The sequence below is a fragment of the Megascapheus bottae genome, unplaced genomic scaffold, assembly GCF_031878675.1.
Source record: "Megascapheus bottae isolate mThoBot1 unplaced genomic scaffold, mThoBot2.hap1 HAP1_SCAFFOLD_40, whole genome shotgun sequence".
NCBI classification, from domain to species: Eukaryota; Metazoa; Chordata; class Mammalia; order Rodentia; family Geomyidae; genus Megascapheus; species Megascapheus bottae.
The window spans coordinates 3,174,392-3,201,814 of record NW_028327715.1 but is presented as its reverse complement, the minus strand read 5'-3'; the positions used below and the strand labels follow the sequence as shown (position 1 = coordinate 3,201,814).

The 27,423-nt window shown below is 39.4% G+C and overlaps 1 protein-coding gene across 1 annotated transcript in view; it reads right to left on the bottom strand.

The window, feature by feature from the left end:
* The window catches only part of LOC150039353 (piezo-type mechanosensitive ion channel component 2-like), a 104,983-nt gene that overhangs the window by 39,200 nt on the left and 38,360 nt on the right, over positions 1-27,423 (bottom strand). The window contains exons 3-5 of the mRNA XM_090327828.1: positions 26,758-26,920; positions 12,668-12,878; positions 10,997-11,210 (exon numbers count right to left, since the gene is read on the bottom strand). Of these exons, the coding sequence (XP_090183954.1) occupies positions 10,997-11,210; positions 12,668-12,878; positions 26,758-26,920 (588 nt within the window). The remainder of the gene's footprint in view (positions 1-10,996; positions 11,211-12,667; positions 12,879-26,757; positions 26,921-27,423) is intronic.

Sequence of the window (27,423 nt, the reverse complement as noted above, 5' to 3'; positions counted from 1 at the left end):
TAGGTGAAACACTTCCCAGACTGGGGAGATCATAGCAAAATAATGACTTGGCAAATAACAGGAATCCCAGTTGTTTCCTCCAAACTCAATACCAAGAAAACAAACAGATCTAACTTTTGTAGTGGCAAATATTTTGATAGGCTTCATCTAAAGAAATACGATTATGAAATCAGCTCCTGGATTCTCAGCCTTTTGCATCATTAGGGAAAAGCAAATGAAACCCAGGAGAAATTGTCAGTACACACTTGTTAAAATGCCTAGAATTCACTTTACCACAAGTGAATGAGAATGCAAGGGAGATGGAACTCTTGGTTAACCACAGGTGAGTGTCAGTCACTAGACCAGGCTCAGTGAAGTACCTCATGCCTCCATGTTTGGCATTCTGCATGCTTCTGTTTCTATGAGATCCTAAAAATCTCAAGTCATCTAGTTACAGAAAGCAGACCAGTGGTTACTGGTTTATAGAGGGAGGCAAGATGAGCAATGGAGAAATCCCATAAAGCCACAAGGAAATCTTTAGATCAGACGGGTAAGTGTGCGTTATGTGTGCCTCATTGACTGTGGCAACGGTGTTGCCAGTGTTTCTGTCAAAATGTAGAAAAATGTACCCTTCAGTTGTATCCAGTTGATTTCCTATCAACTATATCTCATGAAAGCTTTTAAGAAAACACCAAGCTAATGTGATCAATAATGAATAACTAGCAAGTTTATGGAAACATTTGCCAAAAGTCTCTTAGCAGAAAGTTTCTTCAGAGGAGAGAAATGAAAGCATCTTAGGCTTAATGCTCAAAGAAAATCTCTTATTACTGAGTCATGGTTACTTGGAACTAACAAGCAGAAGTTACTGCACAAATGACATTCACAATTTCAACAATCCCAGCAGTCATCAGACAATATGTCTCTGTATATTTATCCTTAAAATATCTTAGGAAGCAGCCCAATTGGCTTATCTACAATCAAACTGAAAAATTAATGAGGTGTTGCTGCAATCAGTTAAACTCCAGAACTCAGATGAAGGAAGATCTTAACTTTCACAAACAAGATGATCCCATATTCTGTTAAAGTCTGATAGTTAAATAATTGTTTGGTTCTAAAATACTCTTTCTCAAACAATCTCTTTAGAGTTAATTTTTCATATACTGGCCTGGATCCTGAAATTGTTCATCTGGAGAAATCAGCCAGCTCCATACCCAATAGGTCTGGCTTGCTAGGCTGCCTGCTAATGTATTTCAAAATGGATGTAAATGACTGAGTGCCTAGGCCTTCCTGTGGCAATATGCAAAGGCTGGGTGGCTTCTAAGGTGTCAGTAACCTGGTAAAGGGATTGTCATAAATATTCAAGGAAGATAGTAGAAACATTATAAATTGGGTCTTTTGTTTCATGGAGAGTATAGTTATTAAATGAACCTGCTTAGGATGCATTTTATAACTTTTGTAAATCTGAGAGTTTCCTCACACAAAAAATGGGTTTAAAAATTAATATGTGGGTGCAGGTAGCCAACTTGTGTAATGCAGCTACTCAGGAGACTGAGATTGGAGGATCATGGCTAAAGCCAGCCTGGCATGAAAGTCCATGAGACTCTTATTAACTACCAAAAAGCTGGACATAAAGCTTTGGCTGAAGTGGAAGAGGGCTGCCTAGAGTAAAATTGCTCACGGACACGACAGTGAGTTCAAGCCTCAGTACTAGCACCAAAAAAAAAATAAAAGCAAAGTTAACCTGGTTCTAGACACTGGTGGCTTGTGTCTGTAATCTTAGCTACTCAGGAGTCTGAGATCTGAGGATCATGGTTCAAAACTTGTGTAAGTATGGGCCGGGAGTTTGACCTACTAATAGAGTGCTTGCCTAGCATGCATGAAGACCCGGGTTTGATTCCTCGGTACCACATACACAGAAAAAGTGCTGGAAGTGGTGCTGTGGCTCAAGTGGTAGAGCTCTAGCCTTGAGAAAAGTTCAAGGACAGTGCTCTCGCCCTGAGTTCAAGTCCCACGACTGGCCAAAAAAAAAAAACAAACAACTAGCCTAGGTAGGAATAATTTATGAGATTCTTTTATCCAATTAAACATCAAAAAGAAAAAGCCTTAAGTGGACCCATGGTTCAAGTTTTAGAGGACCATCCTTTAGCACAAAAACTCTGGGAACATGCCCAGGCCCTGAGTTCAAGCCCCAGAAGACACACACACACATGCACATGTGGGTATTATTGGAGAGAATTAAAACAAATGTCACCAACAAAAGCCTCATACAAAATAACTGACACAAAAGCGATAGCAATTTCTAAGTTAGATAATTGCACTCAAACTTAAATTGCCTGAAGCCCAAATAGGTGATATATTCTTTTACATATTATGATTAAATTTCTAGTCAAATGCCAAACACTTTGCACTCAGGATAACTTGTTTAACAAACTTAAAGCTCCAAACACCTTTTTACAGTTTTTACTGTCTATAAGCACTATTTCATAAACATTAAATCACTTAATATGGAATTCATAGAAAAGCTACTCTTACATTTAATCCCATTTATGTATGGGCATACATACATACTTAGAACTTCAACTTAATGTTGGTAAACGACTGAATTATGTTTTCTAGAAATAATACTAAGAAAAACATTAAAAATAATCAAACTAAATCTAGAATTAAAAACTAAGAATGGAATTAAGTTTTCCCAGATACAGGACTAAGAGAGATTAATTTTGGATCAGTGATAAAAAGATAATAGTAAACGCTAAGAAAAGGTACAAAATAAAAGAGGCTTGCTTTGTTGTGTTTGCATTCGGTTGTCTGAAGCCATGAATGCTATGTAAGTTGGAACTCCATCAGAATTGAAGAACATATTATATATTAACCTTCAAAGAGGGAAATTTAATAAAAAAAATCACACCATGAAGAGTTTATATACACACTCCAGTGGCAGAAGGAAAATGAACTCAACATTTTTCGGTTATATCCTACAAGTAGGCACTGAGAAACCCTGTGCTATTTATCCCACCCACTGCCCAGCACAGCACATCACTCTGCAGCCCCGTGGCTTCCCCTGCCAGCCATGCAGGCCCCAGATTAGAAAAGAACTCCGGGTGTCCCAAGAAGAATATACTGATTATGATCTCAAATCTATTTTGTCAAATATCAAATCTATTTATTCTTTAACTATACTGACTGTAGCCAACAGTGCTAGCTTTGAGCAAAAGAAGCTCAGGGACAGTGCTTAGGTCCTCTGTTCAAGCCCCAGGACTGGCAATAATAATAATAATAATAATAATAATAATAATAATAATAATAATAATAATTTTTTTCTTTTGTGGAGACAAGGTCTGGCCAAACTAACCTCAAATTCATGATCCCACTGCATCTACTCCCCAGTGCTGGGATTACAGAAATAGCTATCATGCTTGGTTTAAACCATTACTAACTTCTCTGTCCTTGGACTTTCTCAAGGCTAGAGCTCTACCACTTGAGCCACAGTATCACTTCCGGCTTTTTCTATGTATATGGTACCGAGGAATTGAACCCAGGGCTTCATGAATGGTAGGCAAGCACTCTACCACTAGGCCAAACTCCTATCCTCTAATTTCTTTTTTTTAAGCTAAAACAAAATATTAGCTAGCCCCACCCCTAAGGAATCACAATCCTTCTCCATGCACCTTGTTTAGTTTCTTAACTGAACTTGATGGTGAGTAACCAGGGGCTGGGACACCGAGCACGGGAGTGGGATCCAGTGAGTACGGACACATCAGATCCTTTGGAACACTGACATCTCACATTCTGTTTATGTCCACATAGCTAAAATACTAGAAAACGTGGTGAGAAAACAAGGTTGATCCAAGAGTTCCCCAGTGTCCAATGTGGGGTCATCCTGTTAAATCCTGGGTGTTCAGAAGCCCGTAAGGACCACTGGCAGAATTCAGGCCTAGCTAGGTGGCCATACACCAAAGACAGTCTCTGGACACCGTTCAGCAAGTGATAGGTGTTTGCTGAGAAGGGATTGCCTCTACCAGGAGGACTTTTGTTCTGCACAGCAGAAGGGGAAAGTTCCAGAAAGAAGGGCCCAGGCAATATTTTGAGGAAAGAAAACAGTGAGATGAGTAAGCAAGCAGGAAAGGACCGTTCTAGTGAAGGGAGGGGTGCTGGGCTGGGGTCTTCATTGTGCATGCAGGGCCCTGACAGTGTAATGGAGATAAGGCTAGGATTATTTGAGGAGACATGTGTGTGAATCCTGAAAATGTCTGATGCCTTCAATAGTCTGTGATTTTCATCAGCATGCACATACAAATGCATCCCTATGCCAGGCAGGCATGGTAATCAGGCTAATAATCTTGCCCACTTCCTAACTCCTTGATTTCCTGCTGGACTCATTATGCTGTGATCTTCCTCATGTCTCAGACATAGCAAGTGATTGCCACCTGCCAGTCACTATCACCTCTTTCTCCATAGCCTAGTCTCTTTGCCACCAACCACCACGCTGTGCTCAGTGTGAAGTCACTCCATACCAAGCCAGCAGAATGAGGCCAGAGTATTTAAGCAGGATTTTGATATGTACAATGCTTAGGAATTAAGATTCAAGATTTCTGAGCTAGAGTATTTATTACTATTAATACGTGGGGACCATTTGACCCTTGATTGCAGTGTTAAGAAGAACTTGCAGGACAAAACAGGACTATTCTAGAGTACTCAAACATCCATGCAAACACCCTGTGGCTTGGTAAAAAGCAGCAGTTGTTGCATGCCCAAGGTAAGGTGTCATGGCTGGGCAGGATTTTGGTACCACACCATATATGTGGTTATGCATTTAGGGGTGACTGATCACAAGATGTGGTACATGTTCAAATGGACTCAGAGTCCAAGTACTGAAGTTGGAGAGATACCCTACACCAAGACCTTTATTTCTGCTCACCCAGAAACGACTATTATCACACAGATCACATAAATATATGAATGACATTGAACTTTAACATTCTTTGGTTCATTCTCGATCATAAAACTCGCTGTCACATAATGAGAAATGCCATTTGAGTTACTCCTTCAAGCCAGGATTGTTCTGGGTTAGTGGAGATGAAGTCTCAATACCTTTTCTGCCTGGCTTGGCTTTGAACCAAAATCCTCTGATGTTCCAAGCTTTGCTGTTTCTTTTGCTTACATCATTTTAATTCTGAAATAAACAGAAACTTTTCCTTCATTACACATGATGTATTTTCTAATCATTGCGATTCATGGAAATAGCAAATAAAAAAGGGTAACAGGACAGCTATTGTATATTTACTTAATATGAGTGCTATTTTCATGAGAACAGTCTGAGAATCTTTCCCAGCACTTCCCATTTCTTCATTCTCCACTTCCAAAATTTAAGGTGAACAAAGCCACAGAATAACAAATTGAGAGTAAATAAACAAGTTCAGCCTTGGAGTGACGTTCCTTAAAATTTGGGGGTCAGAATAAAAGCTAGCCACTGAGTAAGAGAGACAATCTAAAATTACCTCTGCCTTACAGCATTATATATTATATGCAAAGTGTTCATCAGTAGGTCAGAGAAATAAATACATGGGTTCAGAGTATCTATCTATCTATCTATCTATCTATCTATCTATCTATCTATCTATCTATCTTCCTAAGAGTATCTATCTATCTATCTATCTATCTATCTATCTATCTACCTATCTTCCTACCTAGCATCCATTTTCGATCTACACTCTATCTCTGTCCATCCATTGATTTCTATGGATCTATCATCTATGCAGCCAATACTGTTATTTGAATTCAGAGTTTCATGCCTGCTTAGCTTGCTCGGCTGGTGCTCTGCTATTTGAGCCAGGCCTCCAGCCCAACTTTTTGCTGGTCATATGTAGATGGAGTCTCAAGGATTTTTCTGCCGAGGATGGCTTCAAACAAAGATCCTCAGGATCCCATCCTCCTGTGTGAGTATTTGGCACCAGCTCTTCCACAGTATCTACGTTATGATGAAGAAAACACGATCATTTATTTCTGCCTCCTGCCCTGCCCAGCACACTTACCTGCTTTGGATACGAAAAAGCAAATACAGGCTCACTGTATGCCAACACTGCTTTTAGACGAATACACTTCAGAATTACTTTAGGTATCATCTTTACAGGGAAACCAGTAAAAGGTATGCTGCCAAGCTATTAGAATTGGCTCTTAGGAGAGTCACCAGAGACTACAGAAGAGGGATCACTGCAGATATGTGTGTTCCCTCCATGAGAACTACACACTCATGACAGCAAAGTACACACTGGATTATTCACTTTACCTCCTGTCCCTTACCCAGCATACCGTCTTTGCAAGGACTCCATAGGACAGAAGTGGTTCAGTATTCCTAGATTACATAGCTGGACAGATAGTCTTCCAGGCAGGAACAGGTAAGGATCTATACCCAAATAAATGGACAAATCTGGACATTTAACTAGTTCTATTGCGTAAACACAATGTGGCATGATTACTCAGCTTGTTTGCTTGGCTGGCACCATACCATTTGAGCCATGATCTAGCACAGATTTTGCTGGTGAAATCATTCTTCCTTCATCTTTCCAAACAGAATATGTTTGTACTGCCTGCAGAAATTTTCCATGAAAATATATTAGCTAAGGCAAAATTTTAGTTTGCCATGTTTCTTAACAATACTTGCCAGAATGGCAGTTTTTTTTAATATGACCTTTTTCTATTAGGTTATTTCCACTGGTATACATGCTCATTTTTTTCTATTAAGTAGATTCATTTTGATATTTTATTTTTTGGATCTACTCCAAAAACTGTGAGCACTATTTTTTTTGTGGTTGTAATAAACTGAATTGTCTCAAATTTTGCAAGAATAATTTAACACTGGATAAGTGTCTTAATGTTCCCATAAGTACACTTGTCATAATAATGAAATTTGTTTTAGAAAGTGCATTCTTATCACTCCTATGTACAAAAATGGAAGAAGTTCACATACTTTCTTTCTTCTTTTTTTTGGTGGGCTATGGGGCTTGAACTCAGCCTGGGCACAGTCCCTGAGCTCTTCAGCTCAAGGCTACCATCATTCCCCTGGGCCTGGACGTTGTCCCTGAGCTCTTCAGCTCAAGGCTACTGCTCTACCCTTGAGCCAATTTCCCCACTTCCAGTTTTCTAGGGGTTAATTGAAAAATAAGAGTCTCAAGTTCTTTTGTGTCGTGGCTGGCTTTGAACCTTGATCCTCAGATCTCAGACTCATGAGAAGCTAGGATTACAAGTGCCGGCACACATACTTTCTTTCTTGATCCAACATCACATCAAAGTTCTATGTCAACTTTGTTCTCTTCAACATGGTCTTAGCATCTTTTCTATATCTTCTTCTGAATAAAAGATGTGACAGAAAAAACTTCACCATGGTCTGGGTAAATGTGAAAGGAAACCTGTAATATTTTGGGATCACTGGGCTAAAGAAAAAGTCACCCTAGAAAGAAAGGAAATGTCAGATGTGTGACAAACTGGCCTGAGATTGCCACACATAGCACCCACATGATTGAAGCCATCCAAAGTCACCAAATGAACACCGACCTTGGGAACCTCGAGTTCCTCCAGCAGAGTCAAGCACCACCCAGCCCCAGAGAGCCTCTTCACACTAAGAGAGCAAAGGGTCAAGCAAAGGGTGCTTGCTCATCCTGAGTTTTATTTCATCTAGCTGGTCAAACCCCAGGGATGACTGCAGGGTAATGTGACTACACAATACAACACATTGCAGCCTACCAGAAACATATTCTAGAAGAACAGTTCATGGCAGAGGAAAATAAATTCAGTACCACATTACAAACATGGTGTACAGTAGAATTCAAACTCTGCTTTGGAAAATGTCCATATGTGCATAGGAAGAATAGAGATATTAAAATCAACAGTGTTTAGGTCTGGGAGGTGGAGTTACATCTTTTAAATAGTATTTTTCCTCCTCTTTCTTTCTTTTCTTTCTTTCCCCTTCCTTCCCTCCCCTCCCTCTCTCCCTTCTTTCCTTCTTCCTTTCCTGTTGATGTCCATAAACAGTTTCATTGAAACACATCTCTAATTATTCTTCAAATCTTGTCTTCACTGTTCTTGCACTTTGAAACACCTGTGACGGACTTATAGCCTTCGAAGTCTGAATCACTGGACTGAGAAAGTTTGCCTGATCTGCTTTAGGATGATTATAGTTGTTGTATTTCCCATTAGCTGCCCCTAGATGGCAGAAAAGATCCTAAGCTTCACACACACACACACACACACACACACACACACACACACACACACACACACAACCTATTGCCCAAACGAGAACTTGCAAATTTCCAATTAAGTTATCCTATAATAGTTGGTTCTTTCAGTAGTACAAAACATATTTTCTATGTGTTTCACAAAACCACAAATAAAAAACTGCACTAAAATTTAGATCTAGTCCTTCCTAAATATAATAAATATGATGCAATTTGTACTATTAAAGAAAGTCCTTACTTTAAATGTATTTATATATGCATTTATTCCTTCCTGCCTAATAAGTATTATACAATATGCACCATTAAAGAGCCTCTCCACTTTTGCTGTATATATATAATGTGCTATTCTCATTACACTAAATATGACTTTTTGAGTTTTCAAGTCACCATTTACTTTAACTGAACTTAAATAGTATTCGAATTTGTTTGATTATCATTTGCCAGCATTATATGGACATAACCACAAATTAGAATTTTTTTACAGTCAAATCTGACATAAAGCCCGCATACAAACTATATTGAGACCAGCTAAAAGAAGGATGTAAACTTGTATAGCTGAAAATGAACAATCCTGCTCTTTTCAAATATGGCCTCCTCATTTCTGAATAGGAAGACAAGATACACTGAACCGTTCAGTGATGGAGACCAGGAGTCTGGAACAATGTTTATTTCCACAGCCTTTCCTGACATTTTGATTCCTTTTCTGCAACTTTAAATTATGAACTTTTTGATAGACAGAAAAGGACAAATAGGACAATAGAAAACCCTCTACTGATGACCTAATGTAAATAATTTTGTGGTCTTTATCTTTCTTTTATGATCTGTCATAATTGTTGTTAAATCATTTAAATGTTGCAGACATCCCGAGGCTTCGTGAATAAGTGCCTAAGTAGTTTCTAGAGCATCAACATTTGCCTGTCCTGCCACTAAGTCACTTGAGAAACTTGCATACTACTTCCTAAAGTCCACTGAACATTGAAAACTCCTCTAACTTCCTAACATCTTTTAGTGATATAATATACTGGCATACTGTACATGTGTGTTGGTGTTGAATGTTGATATTGATTTCTCCTTTAAATTAGTGTAGTTCTTAGCACATTTTGTCTATAAATCTTTTTTTTTGCCAGTTCTGGGGCTTGAACTCAGAGCCTGGGCACTGTCCTTGGACATTCTGCTCAAGGTTAATGCTCAACCATTTGAGTCACAGCAGCTCTTGTGGCTTTTTCTCTGTATGTGGTACTGAGGAATCAAACCCTTGTCTTTGTGCATGCTGGGCAAGCACTCTACCACTAGGCCACACTCCCTGCCACAATTTTGTTTTCTATATGTTCTGTATATATGTACCATAGACCCACATTCCCGTGGAGCCATTTTAGCTATGTCTATCCTTTGCATGTCCAATATAGTACAGGTTGAACCAAAAGGCTTGACACTATGTACCTCTGATGTTGAAAGGCTCAGAAAATCTGAAATATCAGGCCATCTCATTTTGGATAATGTTATTTATTTATTCATTTACCTATTCAAAGCTGGACCTAAGGCTTGAACTCAGGGCCTGGGTGCTATCCTTAGGCATTATCTCTTAGCTTTTTTGCTCAAAGCTATTGTCCTATTACTTGAGCCATAACAACATGTTCAGCTTTTTGGTGATTAATTGGATTTAAAAGTTTCACAGATTTTCCTTCCTGGCTTGGCATCAAACCATGATTCTCAAGTCTCAGTCTCTTGAGTAGCTCGGAAAACAGGCATGAGCCACAGGCACCTAGCTAGGAATGTTAATGTTGATCAACTGAGTATGTTGTTGAACTATCTTTGTAACTTATGATACTTTTCTTTTCTTTAGTAAATAATCAATGTGGTTACACTCTGATATCAGGAATCAGCTTTCGACCCACTTGAAATAAGAATCTCAGACTGCAGTCAGAATCATAAAAGATGAACAGATAGCAATTTTTTGTTTCTACTTTTCCTTTCTGGGCATTTCCTTGTCAAAAGTCTTCCCTTTCTAATGGAGAAAGGCCCTAGAATTGTTTCAGAAACTTTGAAAGTTCTGGGTTCTTTATCTCTAATTCCCATGTCCATGGTAAGAAGTTGATATAATACTTACTTGCCTTTCTACCGAGGAAAATTAGATTTGCCCTGCCCCCACATTAGACCAAATGCTTGGATTCTAATGCATTTTTTCGGGGGGGGGTCAGTTTGAGGCTTGAACTCTGGGCCTGGGTGTTGTACCTGAACTCTTCAAGGCTAGTGCTCTACCACTTTAGACACAGTGCCATTTCTGGTTTCCTAGTGGTTAATTGGAGAGAAGAATCTCATGGGCTGGCTTTGAACTGCAATTCTCAGATCTCAGTCTCCTAAGTAGCTAGGATTACAGGCATGAGCCCCCAGTGCCTAGCTTGTTTTTAAATTCTTATAATCAGTTCTTTATTATTTTGAATGCTTAATTCATGATGATCTTTTTGGCCTGTGAAAGCTTTCTGTGAAAGCTGAATACTTAAAACATGCCCTGATTATTCTTCATATAAGTTCTTCTAGGAAATCCTTTGACAGCTAAGACCCTAGGTCTTAGGTATCCCAGGAAATTCTTTGGCTTCTACCCTGTGTCACCCAGAATCAGCAAAAATAAAGTGCTAGATTGCTTCCCTACCCCACCAAATCTTGGTTTAATCCAACAATTGGCATTCAGAATCAGCCTGAAATTTCACAGGGCCTAACCAAGACCATAAAAGCCATGGGGAGGAAACTCCCTCAACTTACAATGCCTGAGCAATTTATCTTACCTTGCGTAGTAGTAATTGGGGGGGACTGCTTCTTGAAAGAATTGGAACTGATATAAATAAAGCCCAATCAGATGCCCAGCAGTGAAAATTGCCAGCAGAACGCAGAGACAGCTGAACAGCAAAGGGTCAAAAGTCCGGCACCAGGACCACCAGGTACACAAGCCCAGGAATACAAAGAAGTAGACAGCTGATGTCAAAGATGGTAACATCATGCCTAAGGAGAAAGAAACACAGTCAGGTAACAGGGAACAGTCATAGAACTTCATCTTTCACTCAGCACATGTACAAATGGAAGTGATGTCATTTTCCTTTCTACATATGAAAATAATCACTCCAGTTTTCAAAATATTCACCACAATCTATCGATGTAAACAGAATATTGCTATATGTATTGCAAAAAAGTCACACATGAAATAGTAATTTGACAAGTACTCTAAGAAAGCACTTGAAGAAATTATCCCAATGGTAGTTGAGCTGAAAAGATCAATTTTTCACATCTGTAGAATTTACATTTATATTCAAATGTTTCCCTCTTTCTTCTTCTGGAGTCTTTCGGAAGCATATGTAGATCCATTCCATTGTTTTCTTTAGAATCCCTTATATTTTTCTGTTGACTAAGACTTATAATAATATGCATGATGGCAGCTTAAGTCTCATGAAAACTTTGTCCTACCTGGTAAGGTCTCCAGAAGAGGACATGTAAGATCAGGCAACGCTTTATACATATTTTAAAATATTCTTGACCATTTAGAAAGATTACCTCATTGAAATATTGGGTTATTCCTTGAGGAATTTCCTATTTCCTTGCCCTGTCCCATGAAGAAGCAGCTATTTTAATTTAATTTTATGTGGCCTGGGTATGTGATAGTATATGGCTTTAACTCAGGACCTGAGCACTGTCTCTTAGTTTTTTCACTCAGATTCTATCACTGGATCCACAGCTTCCCTTTTGGGAGCTGATGGGAGAGAAGATATTATGGATATTTTTCCTGGGGCTAGCTTAGATCTGGGATCCTCAGATCTCAGCCTCCTCAGTAGCTAGGATTCTAGGTGTGAGCCACTGGCACCTGGCCAATTGACTTATTTTTGTCTTTGTAATGGAAACAGTTGGAGTGCTAGTGGGCAGCAGGATGGAAGGAGGGCAAAGAATGAGACAATATTATCATGGAATAAGTAAATGGTGGCCAAAATTGAAAGGAAGTAAGTGTCTGCGGTGGAAGACTGCTATCTAACTTGAGAAGGAAAAGAAATTTACCCTGGAGAACTCAATTAAGATTTCAAATGACTGCATGTATACAGACATGCCTCTGCAATATACTAGTCAGGGGTACATTCACATCACTAATTGAAACAGATCACCATTCAAAGGTTTAGAGGATGAAGAAGAGCTGTTATTCTGCTCTAAACACAGAAAATGAAGTGACTTAGATACGGAAAAAAAGATTATTTGATAGAGAAAACATCCGCAAACACCAAAACTACAAATGAATAGGAAAGGAACTCTCTATGGGTGGTTTGTATATGTGAGTGGCTTTAAAAAGCTTCAGTGTTATTCCAGTGTCCTGGAATAGAATTGTTTCCTTGCTTTTCTTTGCTTTAACCATGCTTTTCATTATTCCTTTACAGACCAACCTGTTTTCTCAGTAGATTCTTAGTAAAGATCATACTCACCTGAGGAGCCCAGTAAGATGGTCACCACAACTTTGCCTGCTGTGGTTATCATGTTGCCAATAAATTCCTTAAGCTTGGAAGCAACTGAGGCCAGCCTGCGGAACATTTTTAACTTTGCGCTTTCTTCCATCTCTCCTTCCATACCATCTCCTTCATCTAAATCCTCCTCATAGATTAGTGCTTCTTCTGAGTCCATTTTTTCTCCTCCAGCCTAAATAGAAAACAAACAAAATATCTTCCAGTGTACATCTTTGATGACTCAACATGGTAGGTGATACAGGTCCCAATTTCTGAATTAACCATAAAGGTCAATTTCACCAATCAGGAAAGCATTCAGATCACCAGTTTATCCCTAGGTTTCTGATAGCCCTGTACTGAAGTTCAAACATTTGGATCCATCCTAAAGAAGCCATTTCCTAGGAAATGCCTCTAGTCATAGAATCCTGGGTAGTAACCTATGCGTGCTTGTTTTTGATAGGCAGAAGAAACTGAGACATATCTATTAACAATATCAATGTGGGGATGTCTGGGTTTGAGTCTTCAAATTTAGTTTTCCCTCGAGGTTCTGGTGGTTTAAACAGCAGCACCTAGCTGTCAACAGGTCATCTCTTAGTTCACCACCTGCAGTGTTTTCTGCCCAGAAGATGAGCAGTCTCCAATTGCTTGGCTACTTATGGCAGTGTTTCTTAACCCTTACATTTCCAGAGATGCCATCCTGGCTGGCTCCTGGTGAGCACAGTGTAACTGCCATGTAGGGGAAACTCAAGGACCACATCTACACACATCTCCCTGTGCTACTTCCCACTGGGAATGCAATGCAGTGGGATCTTGCTACTTTGTTGAAGTCTTGGTCGGGATTTTTATTTTTGCTCATTAGGAGGGTAAGGAATTTTAACAAATTTCCCATATAAGCAGTAACTCTAAGACAAAAGATTCTGCCTGACTTGTGAAGCTGTTTGCATTTGTCCCTAGGCCAATAGCCTGCACATCTGAGGCAGCACAGGGCAGCTGGCCACAGAGCCACAGCACTTAGGCCCTGTCAGACATCTTCAAAGATGAAAGAGAGAAGCCTGGCCCTCCAGGTTTCCATGTCACAAGTTCTTTCTGGAGATGTTCAGCTTAGACATTTGCACACTGATGGTGTCTGGTCCTCAGCATGTTTCATTCCCTGGCTGGGAGGGAAAAACCCAGGAAGGATAATACCATGTTTAAGGACATCCTGAGTAGCCCTGAGGATTCTGAGAACTTCTGTTGATCAGGGAAGGTACAAACCACAGGAAATGTGAGGAATTCAGGTTATAAATACACCTCCACCCTTTCCCCTCCAAATGCACACGCACACATGTATGCACATACACTCACACCCTCATAGACAACATGTACACACCCATGCCATACACACACAAATCCCACACACAACATACCCATAGAGACATATGTATACACATGTATACATACCTATGTCCACATACACGGTTTCAGAAATACACCCCAACAACACATGCATATACACAAACAATCCCTACATACCTATACATACATATACACACATATACAGATGCACCTCACATACTTACACAGATTTTCCCAACATGCATGTACACACCGTTGCACATTATCACCAAATGCACACACCTTTTGGACATGTGCATATGTGCATAGACATGTACACATACACCCCAACAGGACCTCATCTTGGGCTGACTCCTGTTCACACGGGTAAACTGGATTCCACTCTGTTCTATTGCAAGTATTTGGAACTGTGTACTTGTGTTTCATTCACATCCATGGATTTAGCTTAGCACAGTAGAGATAAACTTGAAGAGAACCATGTCTATCCTGAATATACAAAACATTTCCCTCTAAACAATATAATATAATAACCATTTTTATGGTATTTGCATTGTACTTGAACTTAGAAGCCATCTAGGGGTGTTTAAAGAGCATGTGGGGAGATGCACATTTCTATGCACTTTAGGTAAGAGACTTGAGAATCCACCTACTTTGCTATCCACAAGGGATCTTGGAACTAGTAACTGTGAATATTAAGAGATCACTGCTTTTATATTTTTCCCCTGAAGCAGAAAAAATATCTCATGCTATTTTTTACAACAATGTTTGTATACATATAAGGCCAGTCCCCCGTCCCCCCCTTTATGTGTGTGTGTGTGTGTGTGTGTGTGTGTGTGTGTGTGTGTGTATGAAGAGATACAGCAACAAAAATGTAAACAACTAAAAGATAAGCCAACAAGTTAAGCATCTCAGGAATAAATGCTACTCAAAAAAGTCACGTAGCATGACATGACTATGACTTAGGATTCGAACCCAGGGAGGGCCTTCCCAAGGAGGTGAAATTTAAGCAAAGACCTGAGTGTCACAAAGTCACCAGCCATATGGAGGTCCCAGGGGACAGCATTCCTGGCAGATGAGGGAGATGGCCAAAGGCTCTATGGAGTGCCCCGAGGGAAGGGAATGTGTCCCATGCCATAACCTCTCCCACTCCCTCAGAGTACGACTCCTACATTTTCATTCCTCTAATTCTCACTGGCTGGCCATGCTTTATATTTCACAGAGGGAAGATGAGAAAGCTGTGTCTAGTCCATCAGATTACCTCTCCTCTGGCTGCCTATACCCCATACCCTCGGCCTTCCTCTTGGAGTTAGGCAAGCTGTACATGCCTCAGACAGTAGGTGGAAGTACAGCCTAGTCATTGACACTTCAGTCCTGTCTTACTTGGTCTCCATTTCTCTCAGATCGCTCCATTTAAGAAACAATATTCCCTGATTTCTGGCCTTAGCCATACACCCCTCTCTCACAAGTATTCTAACTCCCAAATGAAATTTTCCAAAAATTTTGGGTAGATATTTATTCCATGTGTCCATGCATAATTCCTCTTGAACCTGCTCTGATTGGACTTTGGGCTCTAATAAAGGATATGGTAGGCTTCATTTTACAAAGTACTTCTGTTCTCTAGTGGTTGCCTGGAATGAACATGAGTGGGAAGGAGCAATCAGAAGTGGAGCAGATGATGCTTGGGGGTGTGGGGGGGGGAGTTGAGTTGAAGCTGAGAATCTACAGAGTATGGCTTGGCAGTCAAGCTGCCAAACCTGAGGTGGGAATGGCAGGTAGAGAGCCCAAGTCATTCCTGTCTTTATATCTTTTGTTGAGATAGAGCATCTAGAAGACTGTTTCGAAGTTCTGTCTGGAACTACCAAGCCAGCAGCTAGCACAGTGGGTTGGACAGAAATGGTCCATCTGGGATTCCCTGGCACACTGGTAGATTTTACATGAGGGCTCTGCGGGGTTCCCTTAGAGAGAATTTAGAGGTGGCTCACCTGTATGCTGCCCACCTGAGACCACCTGACCTTCCTAGAAGCCTAGAAGCAGATCATGCAGGGAAAGATATAGGGAACCAGAACCTACAAACTCTGCCTCTGGAACTGGAGAACTCTTTGCCTTCCCTGCTAGAGGCCCCCTTTCCTCACACTTAAGGAAGAATCACTATTAGGATCCAGTCTGTATAGCATCACTTTCCTGGTGCCTAGAGGAGTGACACAGGGAAGGTCTCTCTCCTGGTAGGAAGTTTGTTTCAGCTCTTTCCTCACTTCCTTTGAAGAGGAAGGAAAAAAAGAACACATCCAGGGCCTCCTGGGTTAAGTTAACACACTGCAAAGTTTCCTATCAAATGACTTATGATTCAATTACAGAATGGCTACGGATGTAGATGAAATCAAATAGAAGTCTGGTCCAGGAGCCTTAGTGAGGTCACACATATGCATTGGGCTGACCTCTCCTGGGTATTTCTCCCTGTGATTTCTATCAACAGACCACACTGTACTTGAGACATTTGTTAGTTTTATACCACATTCCTGGGGTCCCCTTTTAGAAATGCTTTTGAAACCCTAAGCTGGAAGAGAGAACAGAGTGAGGTGGGCTCTGAAACTCGCTACTGTCCCAGATGGTGGGAGGCAAAACTATCATTCGTCACCTCCATTGGCCTGGCTTCTATGCCCACAGGATTTCCCTCTAAGTGATTCATCTGCTGATATGTAAACAGGAGCCCTCCAAGAGCAGAGACTCACCCCGTCGTATTTACTAACAGAAATCTTGCTTGCTGGAGTCTCCATCTGTCCCTGCTGAAAACTACAACTTGGTCTTTAAGCCAACAAGAAGTAGCTGGATACAAAGATTTAATTCCCTTGGTTCCATGAGCTATGTACAACGAAGTGAACCCTACACAGTTTAAAGAGTCAAATGAAAAAGCTTGGAGACTTATTAGCCTTGTCAAAATCTGAGGCTCACAGAAAGACATTTTTAAAGTCCTTTGTTTCATCGCTTTTAAAAAGCTGCTGCTCTCCACAGGAAATCCTGTCGTTTGTGACACAGGATGAGCCCAGAGGATTTATACTAAGAGACATAAGCCAAGCTTGAAAAGACTAACACTGTATGATCTCACACAGCATAGGGGAATCTAATGTCAACCTCCTAAGTTGATTCCACAGAGTGGAATCGTGTTTGTCAGCTGCGAGGGTAGGGAGGTGTGCAGAGAAAGAAGAGAGACTGGCCAAAGGGTATAATGTAACACTTGAGTAGGAGAAAGTTTTCTAGTTACAGATGGTACACTGTGGTGGGCCACTGTATTTACTAATGTATTGTGTATTTCAAAATAGCTAAAAGAGATTATTTTAAATATACTCAATACAAAGAAATAAGCATTTCAGCTAATAGCTGTGCTAAAAGTGCAAGACTTGATGAGATTATACCATGACTTAATCAAGAATATAGCAAATTGAATGCTATAAATATTATAAATGCTCTTAGTAACTACAAATAAATTTTAAAAAACACCATGAATACTGCAAAACATCCTTGATTCCAAGCTTTGATCCCCTGCTTTAGGAGATCTCAGCCTCCTGAGTAGCTGAGATTGCAGGCATGAGCCATGTATGCCCAGCAGGGTAGAACTCTCATTTTATATAGTGCTGTGGAATTAGCTTCATACAAAGCTTCTTTTTCTCTGTATCCAGATAAGAGCCTAACTACAAATCAGCTTTCACATCTCACCCTAATTACTACAAGCTGTCCTTTCTAATCTTTTGACACAGAGGACATAATTATTTTTGGTAGGACCCAAGCATTCATGTTTCCATATCCCTAACACTATATAATCCCATCTTAGGAGGAACAAATACTAAAATAAGAAGGGCCATTTGGGGATGGTCAGAAGCAAGGTTCACCCAGCTCAAACAGACCTCCTAGAGCATTATGGGATTGGGTTCTAGGAGCATGTGATGAAAAAGCCCCTTGGTGGCCATGCTGGACCCTATACCCGAGGTGTTGTTGGTGAATCTTACAGTGGAGTGGAATTCACAACAAGCACGGTAGGAATATAACTTGTTTGAGCAAAAGCTCAGCAGACTCCCTTCCTGAGAAAATATTCTGAAGAAGTCTCTGTAACCTTCTTTAGGCTTCAGTGACACTTCTGACTCCAGAGGAAAGCTTTATGTTTGATGGAAATCTGTTTCTTTTTCCCTATGGTGAAAACTAAACTTTAAAACATTTCTTTAGAAGTTTATCATATTCACATATAATGAGCCAAAAGGACTGGGAGATATAGGGAGCATTTTTCTCAAGTGTCACCATTGTTCATGCATTGTTTGTTATTAAAAGTTAACAATTTATCTTAGCAGAATGGGCTCATCTCAACAGATGAGCCAAAGAAAGGGAGGCAACGGTGTTGAGACATACAGCAGACAACAAATGGCCTTTCCAGTATTCTCTGAGAAGGCAAGAAGTAGGAGAGAGGAAGGCAGAGTTATTTGTGAGTGATCACGTGTGTTATGCAAGCCTAACGTGACAGCATTTCACAGATGAAGCAAATATTATGTTCTTTGGCTAGACTTGCTTTGGGGAAGATTATTTTTCCTTACTTATAAAGGCAGTTTTATTACTTGCCTATTCCACCTGGAAAAGTGAATATGTAGGTTTCTCTTTCAAACTCCATATAGAGAGCAACGAGAGTTTAATAAAAGACAGGCACAGACTAAGATGACATGGACCAACTAGATTGTTAGCCGTAAGTCCTGACAGTCCTGTTTCTAGCACACACCCTTTAAACCTGAAAGTTCATAGCTGTAGGACCTATTTTGGCCCCAGAGTAACACTTCTTGCTTTAAATCTATTTTCTCTTATAGGAAGTATCTAAGTTTGGCCCTTTTACATGACACATCCCACATCCTGGTGCTTTTCTGGAAATTTAAAAAAAAAAAGTGAAGACAAAAGCAGTCTTCTGACAATAGACAAGTCTTTCCGGTCTCAAAAGTTTCCTGAAAGACACATAACACATAACTCATATAATCATTTGTAATAAATTAAGAAACATTTAAAAATATCTTTACACATGTGTTATAAAGGTATAAAGGTTGAGTGTAGCTAAAGCTGTTTGTCCAACAGTCTTCCCTTCTTCCCCATCCATATCCATCCATCCATCCATCCACTTACCTATCTACCTACAAATTCATCTATCCTCTGTCCATCCTTTTGTTTGTCTTTCCATTCATCTACCCATCTATCCATCCATTTGTATACCCATTCATACATGCGGCCAGCTAGCCAGCCATCCACTCACCCATCCATTAATATACTTACCCACCCACCAATCCACCTGTTTACCAGTCCATTTATCCACCCATCCATCCATCCATCCTCTCACTCCTCCAATACTTATCCTCCTATCATCACCTTATTATCAAGCACAACCTCTACTTCAATCGAAATCTTGAGTTCAGGATGCAGTAGAAAAGAGAGCCTGGAGGGCATCCTTAGGAGAGGACCACAAAAGCTCAGTAGCTATGTGTATATGATCATATAAAATAAAGCTTATGAAATTGAAAACAAAAGAATTTTTATTTTACTTTTTGTGTTGTTTTCTTCTTTTTCTTTTATTTTTTCTTTTTAAATTTATTTTAATGTCAGGGTAATGTACAGAGGGGTTACAGCCATTCATCAGGTAGTGGGTGCATTACTTCTCACATATTAACACCACTTCTCATGTTTTTTCCCATGTTTCCATCACCCCTCCCCCTCCCAATCATCTTGTTTTCCCCTTTCCCTTCTCTATTTCAATAAACAAATAAATGCATATATAATATACCAGGTGTTTTTTCTTTTTTATTCTATTTTTTCTCTTTTGTTGCTGTTTATGATTTATGTACCTTTTGTCTTTTTTAAAATTTTATTTTACTGTCAGGGTGATGTATAGAGGGGTTACAGTTGTATTTGTAAGGAAATGAGTATATTACTTCTTGAATATTGTTACCCCCTCCCATGTTTTCACCCATTTCCCTCCTCCCCACCCCCTGAGGGAAAAAAGTCAGGAGAAAATGAGGAAAGAGTGGAGAAGTGACACTGTCTTAAAAGAAATGTACTCATTACTAGCCTTATATAATTACAACCCCACTGGATATCACCTCTGCAATAAGGATATATATATATATATATATATATATATATAGAGAGAGAGAGAGAGAGAGAGAGAGAGAGAGAGAGAGGAGAGAGGAGAGAGGAGAGAGGAGAGAAGCGAGGCAGAGGCAGAGGGAAAGAGACAGAGAGAGACAGAGAACCTTCACAGAATATCTAGTACTCCGGGGAAATAAGCCAAGTATATATAACTCAATAAAGTTGAAATGTAAGATCCTAAGGACATTGTGAGTGGAAAGGATTGGACCTGTCTGCAGGGATTTGGAAAGCTCTACTTGACTTATTCCCAAAGTTGATGTGATTTTAATGAGGAAAAAATTCTTGGCAAGCAAATAAAAAAGAATAAAGATAATCCTTGTTAGATATCAGTTGCAGATCGCCTGACACATAGTGGGAACCATACAGAAGAAATGTCCAGTAAGTGAACTCCTCTTTGGATGAATAACATGTTCTTAGCTTCTAGGGAATGGCTGATCAAAACAACATTGAGATTCAATCTCACCACAGGTGATAAGGTTTTCTTGATAATAGCCACCATCAAGAAAGAAAATAACAACAGATGCTAACATGGATGTGGCCAAAGGGAACTATTACATTGTTGGTGGGAGTGAAAACTGGTTCAATCATTCTGGAAAGCAGTATGGAGGCTCCTCAAAAGACTAAACAGGGACCAGGAGTTTGGCCTAGTGGTAGAGTTTGATTCCTCGGTACTGGAAATGGTGCTGTGGTTCAAGTGGTAGAGCTCTAGCCTTGAGAAAAGTCCAAGGACAGTGCTCAGGTCCTGGGTTCAGGCCCCACGACTAGGAAAAAAAGACTAAACAAAGAGCTCCCCTATAACCTGGCAACCCTACTCCTGGGCATTTACCTAAATGATCACAAACCAGACCATACTAAAGCTACCAGCACAATCATGTTCATTGCAGCATTGTTTAACATAGCTAAGATATAGAATCAAGCCAGATGATGTTTCTCAGTAAATGAATGGATCAAAAAATATATATGCACAATGGAATTCTATGTTTCACTAAGAAAGAATGGCATTGCCCCATTTGTAAGAAAATAGAAAGACTTAGAAAAAATCATATTAGGTCTAGTAAGTCAGACCCGAAGAAACATAGGCTCCATGGTTTCCCTATTTGTAATAGTGTATGCCTAGAATAGTCTTAATAGAGGTTCAGAATATTTCCAAAACTATGTACTTATGACCACATAAATGATACTAATCAAAATGATTTCTTTGATATGGAAAGAACAGTTTTCGTGGTTATTCTCTCCCTCTCTCTCTCCCAGTTATTTCATTTTTTTTCTCCTCTAGTTTATTTCTCATGGTTACTGTTTCTGATTTTGATACCCTTTTGTCTTGTGTATAAGTTTATCTGATTTGGGAAAGAGAAGGGTAATCACAGACAAGGGGTAAACCAATTCAACAGTGATACTGACACCATGTTGGAAATGAACTTTAAAACTTGGGGGGAGGGGAGTCCTAGGGAGAGGGTAAGGGAGAATACGAGGGATGAGTAATACTATTTAAAAGGAAATGTACTCATTACCTTAATATGTAACTGTAACCCCTCTTTACATTGCCTTTGCAACCAAAAAACAAGCAAAAATAGGCCTGCCAACATATAGCTGCACCCCATATCTCTGGAGATAAAAACTTTTGAGCCACACTTGACCTAAGGCATATTCTTGTTCTTTGATTCCTTCAGTTTATATTTGGATTGCTTTGAACAAGCTTCTGTGTGAATCAGTTAGTGTTTTGTCAATGAACTTGGTAAGCATATGAGCTGTACGAAGTGTGCAGTTTTCATTGATTTTGTCATGTTCCAGTCTACAACAGAGAATAAGATAGTAAGGATCCTCATCCTCATAGACTTAGTGTGAGAGAGGTGCTAATTACCAATGCAGAGCAGTATGGAGAATAACGACAGGTTATGATCTTAACAAAGCAGGTACAGCAATAGCTGGTATTGTGGGAAGCTCATGTGGGAGATCAGAATCTGCCATGAAGGGACCAGGAACTCTGTAACTTCTCTAAGTTTCCATGCAGATACTTTGTTTTTGTACGTGGCTGAATAAAATCACCTATCATTTATTCCAAGAACAGAAGAAAATACTCTTAAGAATTTGTAAAAATATTGTTTTAGAAATCTCCTTACGGACTAAAAAATCCTTTGACATTTTGATTCCTTGATAAAGGCAGAGAACAGGTACTGTTATACATGGCCAATAAATGGATAAAATAAGACAAAAATATTTTGTAATTGTCCTCCCTCCCTCCCTCCCTCCCTCCCTCCCTCCCTTCCTTCCTTCCTTCCTTCCTTTCTTCCTTCCTTCCTTCCTTCCTCCCTTCCTTCCTATCTTCCTTCCTTTATTTCTTCTTTCCTGGAAATAACATCCTCCCTAGAACAATCACAGGACAGGTTTTCATTCGGCACAAGTCATAAAATGCAAGATTTGCAAGACACCTGGGCAGCTATCCAGTTCTTCACTGCCCTGAATGGTTCCATGTTGCAAATAATTGCTTTGTCTACTTGAAAAGCAGGTCTAGGAAATTTAAAGCCAATGGCTTCAGAGGCAATCTCAGGTTGGAATGGAGAAAATGTATAATGCCTAATTAGAAGGCATCAATAAAGACTGATTTCTCCCTTTCTTGCTCATTTTTTCTCTGTAAAGAAACATTAACTAAGGTCTGAAAGCTGAAGTAGAAAGCACAGCGTGGTTGGTCATTTATCTCAGATGTCACCACAGCCCAAGAGGTGTGGTAGATAAGAGAGCAGAGGGCAAAACCTGAGATTCAGAAGGAGCTTGCCAAGAACATTAGCAGGGTCTAAATTCTGCACCCCCCCAAATGTTGGCAATTAATTGAACTTTTGCTGGTATCAAGGCCTTCTGCTTGCTCTCCTACTTGAGCCATACCTCCATCACTGCTTTTTGTTGTTTATTTTGAAGATGAAGTATCATAGACATTTCTGCCTGGGCTGGCTTTTGGAGATAATCGAACACACTTTTCTGCCTAGGATGGCTGCCAAGTGAACTAAGGACACCTGGAAGAGTATATGCTTTATACTTCATGTTTCTATTTGTTTGATTTGTCTGGCTATTAAAAAGATATATTTCGATGACTTGAAGGGTTAGGCGGGGTTGGACTAGATGGAAAAAAGAAGGAGGGAAGAGGAGACACTGATTATTACACAATATACACATAAATTAACATCATGAATTGGAATCCTCTTGAATAACTATTTAAAGATACAAAGTTAATTGAATTTAAAGAAACTTTGTAAAGATACATCTAAGTAAGCAAGATATGACTGTAATTGCTACTGGATAAAAAACTGAATCTGTCAGAAATGTGGTTTAAAAATACGTGAAATTTTATTTGCTTAAAAACATCAGGCTTCAAAACCATGGTTGCAAATAAAGCAACATACACATGACATCAGTCTAGTATTGTTTCATTGCGAGATAACACTTTCTACCTAATTTTGCTTTCACAATATAAAGTTTTATAAGCAAAATATTGGAGGATAACCTATTTTTTTGGCTCTGACTGGTGGATCTGTTTCTGAATGAAAACACACAAAGGAAATGAATCATGTCTATCCAGATAGAACTTCTTTGAGGTGAGAGATGGGGTACTTTGCTTAGGTCTGTCTTCTGTGCAATTTCAGAGCAAGCCAAAGGCAACTGAGATGGCTTTGTGGCTTCCACTTTTCCCAGGTACTTTCCATAGAAGCCTGGGATTGGTGAACACTTCTCAAAGCTTCCTTATCACATCAACCAAGACCCAAAGACAGCAATCCTGTCCTGATGTTAGCTGCTACTTTAAAACAGTGCTACAGCTGGAAAAGAATTCTCTTGGGCTCCAGAGGATTAATCTTGCCATTTCTCCACTGAGATAAATGAAAGAAGAAACAATGCCAGCAAACACTATTCTTCCAGCATCCTCAAAAACCAAACATTCTGGAGTGTAAAAGCCAAGAGTTATAAGCAAGAGGAAGTATGTTGGGCCCTTGAAAAATAAAATAAATTCTTCTGCTTATTTTGGCTGTGTGTTCCCATTCCTTTCAGACTCAAGTCCAGATTGTTACAAGCAGGAATTATTTCCCTGTAGATTAATTGGGAAGAATTCACCTAGCATCTTGTTTCTCTTAAGTTATCTAGTGGACTGGAATGGCCAAGAAAATGGAAAATTAGTATCTATAATTTAGTTGAGGAGGAAAATAGCCCCGCTATTTGCCATAGTAGTTTCAAAGCTGGAAATGAAAGATGTCTAGAATATTTTGTTATCTTTAGGTAATGTAATTAATAATACATAAGTTTTGGATATTTAAGCCTAAACATAAAAATGGGGTATGGTACAGGAGGAAACATGATTTGAGAATTAACCCATGCTCTCCAGAAAGAATTAATGTGTTCTCTAGAGGTAAAACCCTCACTCAGAGCTTAACTGCCTTTCTGGGGGTCAGCAAGTATTTCCCTAGCCTTGGCAAGCCAAACAGAGTCTATGATTAACGATGAATGTTGTCTTTATAAGAAGTCTTGTAGTTCACTGATCTGTTATGATTGGCACAGATCACTTGTTTCACCTCAAAAACACTGTCCAAATTAAGCTTCTAAGCTTCTGTAAGTCTTAGAGGAGCCCAACTTTGAAATTGCCCCACTACCTCTCAAATCAAAGAACGGCATAAAGAAACAGCAACTTTTAAGCTACTAAAATGAGCAAGCACTGTGGGGGTGGGTGTTTAGAAGGGTATGAAGGGGTAGTGGCTTTGTTTGACAGTTTCTTTGGTATTGGTGACAACTATGTGCTAAGTGATTAATGCCTTTGTTTTTTTCTGGTGTGGAGATGGGATCATTCCACTGTGTAGCAAAGAAGAGAATCAACAGTTGTCTGAAATATGACACAACCATCATTGCTAGATAACTCAATCAACATGAATATTTTTCAACTCCAACTGTGATAGGAAAATAACTGACAAATTATCATCTCTTAATAATACAATGTCCTAAGCTTGCAAAACCTGAGTTACGAGTTAGATTGCTCACACATGTTACTTTAGCTACTTAGGAGGCTAATATCTGAAGATCTGAGTTCAAAGCCAGCTTAGGCAGACAAATCTGAGAGACTCATATCTCCAATTAGCTAGCATAAAGCTGGAAGTTGACCAAACCAAACCTGAGTTAATGGATTTATTTCCACCAAACTAGGGACAATTAGTAATGATTAAAAAGAATCTTAACACTGTACATAGTGTAAAATCCAAATGTAAAACCAGATATTCAACATTTTAGTTCCCTGTCTTAAAATTGTAAAGTCAAAAACAAATCACTTTTATAGCTTTCTCCGATTTTAGGAGTTGTAAACTTGAGGGAAAAAAATCTCCTCAGAAGCTGCTTTGCTTTAATTGTCTTTTACACTTTGCAGCTTTTTGCCCTAAAAACAGCAGAATATCGACACATAATATGATTCCATATCTTCAACTCATAAAGTTTATGGCAATAGAGTTTCTAGTTTCAATAGGATGAGATGGAATTATATCTTTCCTTTACTAGTTACTTTCCTTTAAAGCATATGAGGCAATTTTCTGCCTTTTTATGAAGGACAAATCATTTAATATAATTGAAACCCTTCTTCCTTTAGCTCTTTCTTAGCGGTTTACATTATTAAAGCAAACAATGTCAATTAATTTTAGTTTTACATGTTTAATTTCTCCCCACAACCTGTGACTAAAAACATCTGGGAGTTGTATCTTGTGTCAAATATCTAGTCTAAGTATTTTTAAATAACTTTTTTCTTTGTCAATTTAAGCTCTGTGTTAAAAAGCTCAATGGCTTTGTAGAAATGAGGGATACCTCAGATTTTGTGACATAGTAAGTTATTATTATCATGTAACAGTATTCCAGAGCAAGCCCCAGGACATTGTGACAGGTGTCTGACCTGTTCCCACACACCATGACAGAAACAAGAACACATTTCTGGTCCAACAGCTGTGTCTGAAACCTTTCCACAAGCTAACAAACACACAGTTCACTCATTATTTGTGCCACTCTTTAAGTTCTCATACCTTTAAAAGTATAGGATTATATTTAATTATTAGTCATCTTCAAAATCACTTAACCAAGGCAATAAAACTTGGAGGGGCAAGATACAGGGGAAAACTTCAAGGGAAAACTAATATTTTCTTTCACTAAAACCCACTAGATGCGACTTCTTTGCTGAGTATTTTGCAATAACTAAGGTTTCCAGACCAAGTGGGTCAGAATTCTGTGCATGACTTTTCGGTGTTGGGCACTTGAACTAATACAATGCAATTGCTTGGGTGTGATGAAGAACCGTGGGGTGAATGCTGGCTCCTAGCTGCTGAGGGCCTCGTGAAGGGCTAATGTCAAGTCTCCTGTATCTGTCTCCTCATCTCTGAGGTCTGGGAGAGGACATGTGTCTGGGGCGATGCCTTTGGCAGGGCCATTCATGCCAGTGCATAGTTGGCCATCCTCTGCTCTGCCCCTTTAGCTCTTACTGTCCTGTTCTATGTATCTATCATTCAAAGAAGGATGAATCACAGCCCTATCATTCAAAGAAGAAAGACACATGGAGTCAGACTTACCAATTCTTCCTCTTCACACTCTGAATTATACTGTGCTGCTTCTTCTGTCTCTGGCTTCTGAACAATGTTTCTGCACACAAGCCAGATGGTCAGACTTGCAATGAACATTCCAATATCAGGCACAAACACCCTGATGCCATTGCCAGCATCAGCTCCTTTTAAGCTATGAAGGAAAAAAATGAGAAGAGGACATTTAGTAAGTTCTTATAGTTGTATTATTCTATTCAGTTTTAATGATTTCAAGTCAAAGGTGCTCAATTTCTACCCAGTAAGTCTCAGAAAGCTTTGCACTGACTTTGGCATCTTATGAAATCGATTGTTCAGGAAGATCCCAGCATTTCACGGTAGTTGAAGAACTACAAAGAACTCTAAGTCAATGGTTACTCCTAATGAATGCTAGCCAATTATATTGCTGTTAAATAAGGCACATGAGCAGTAAGAATACGACTGCTTGTGATGTAGGTGAAGCAATTAACAACAAAACAGATGTTAGCAGCTAGAAAATACCTTATCCTAAATGTAAATCAAAGCCAACAGGTAAAATGGAGAAGACATGAAATCCATCCTCTAATCTGGGATCACATGATTATTTTGTGTCTAAGTTGCTATTATTTCTCATATTATTCAAAGACAGGTAGACCTCGATTAATTCTTCCAATCTCAGGG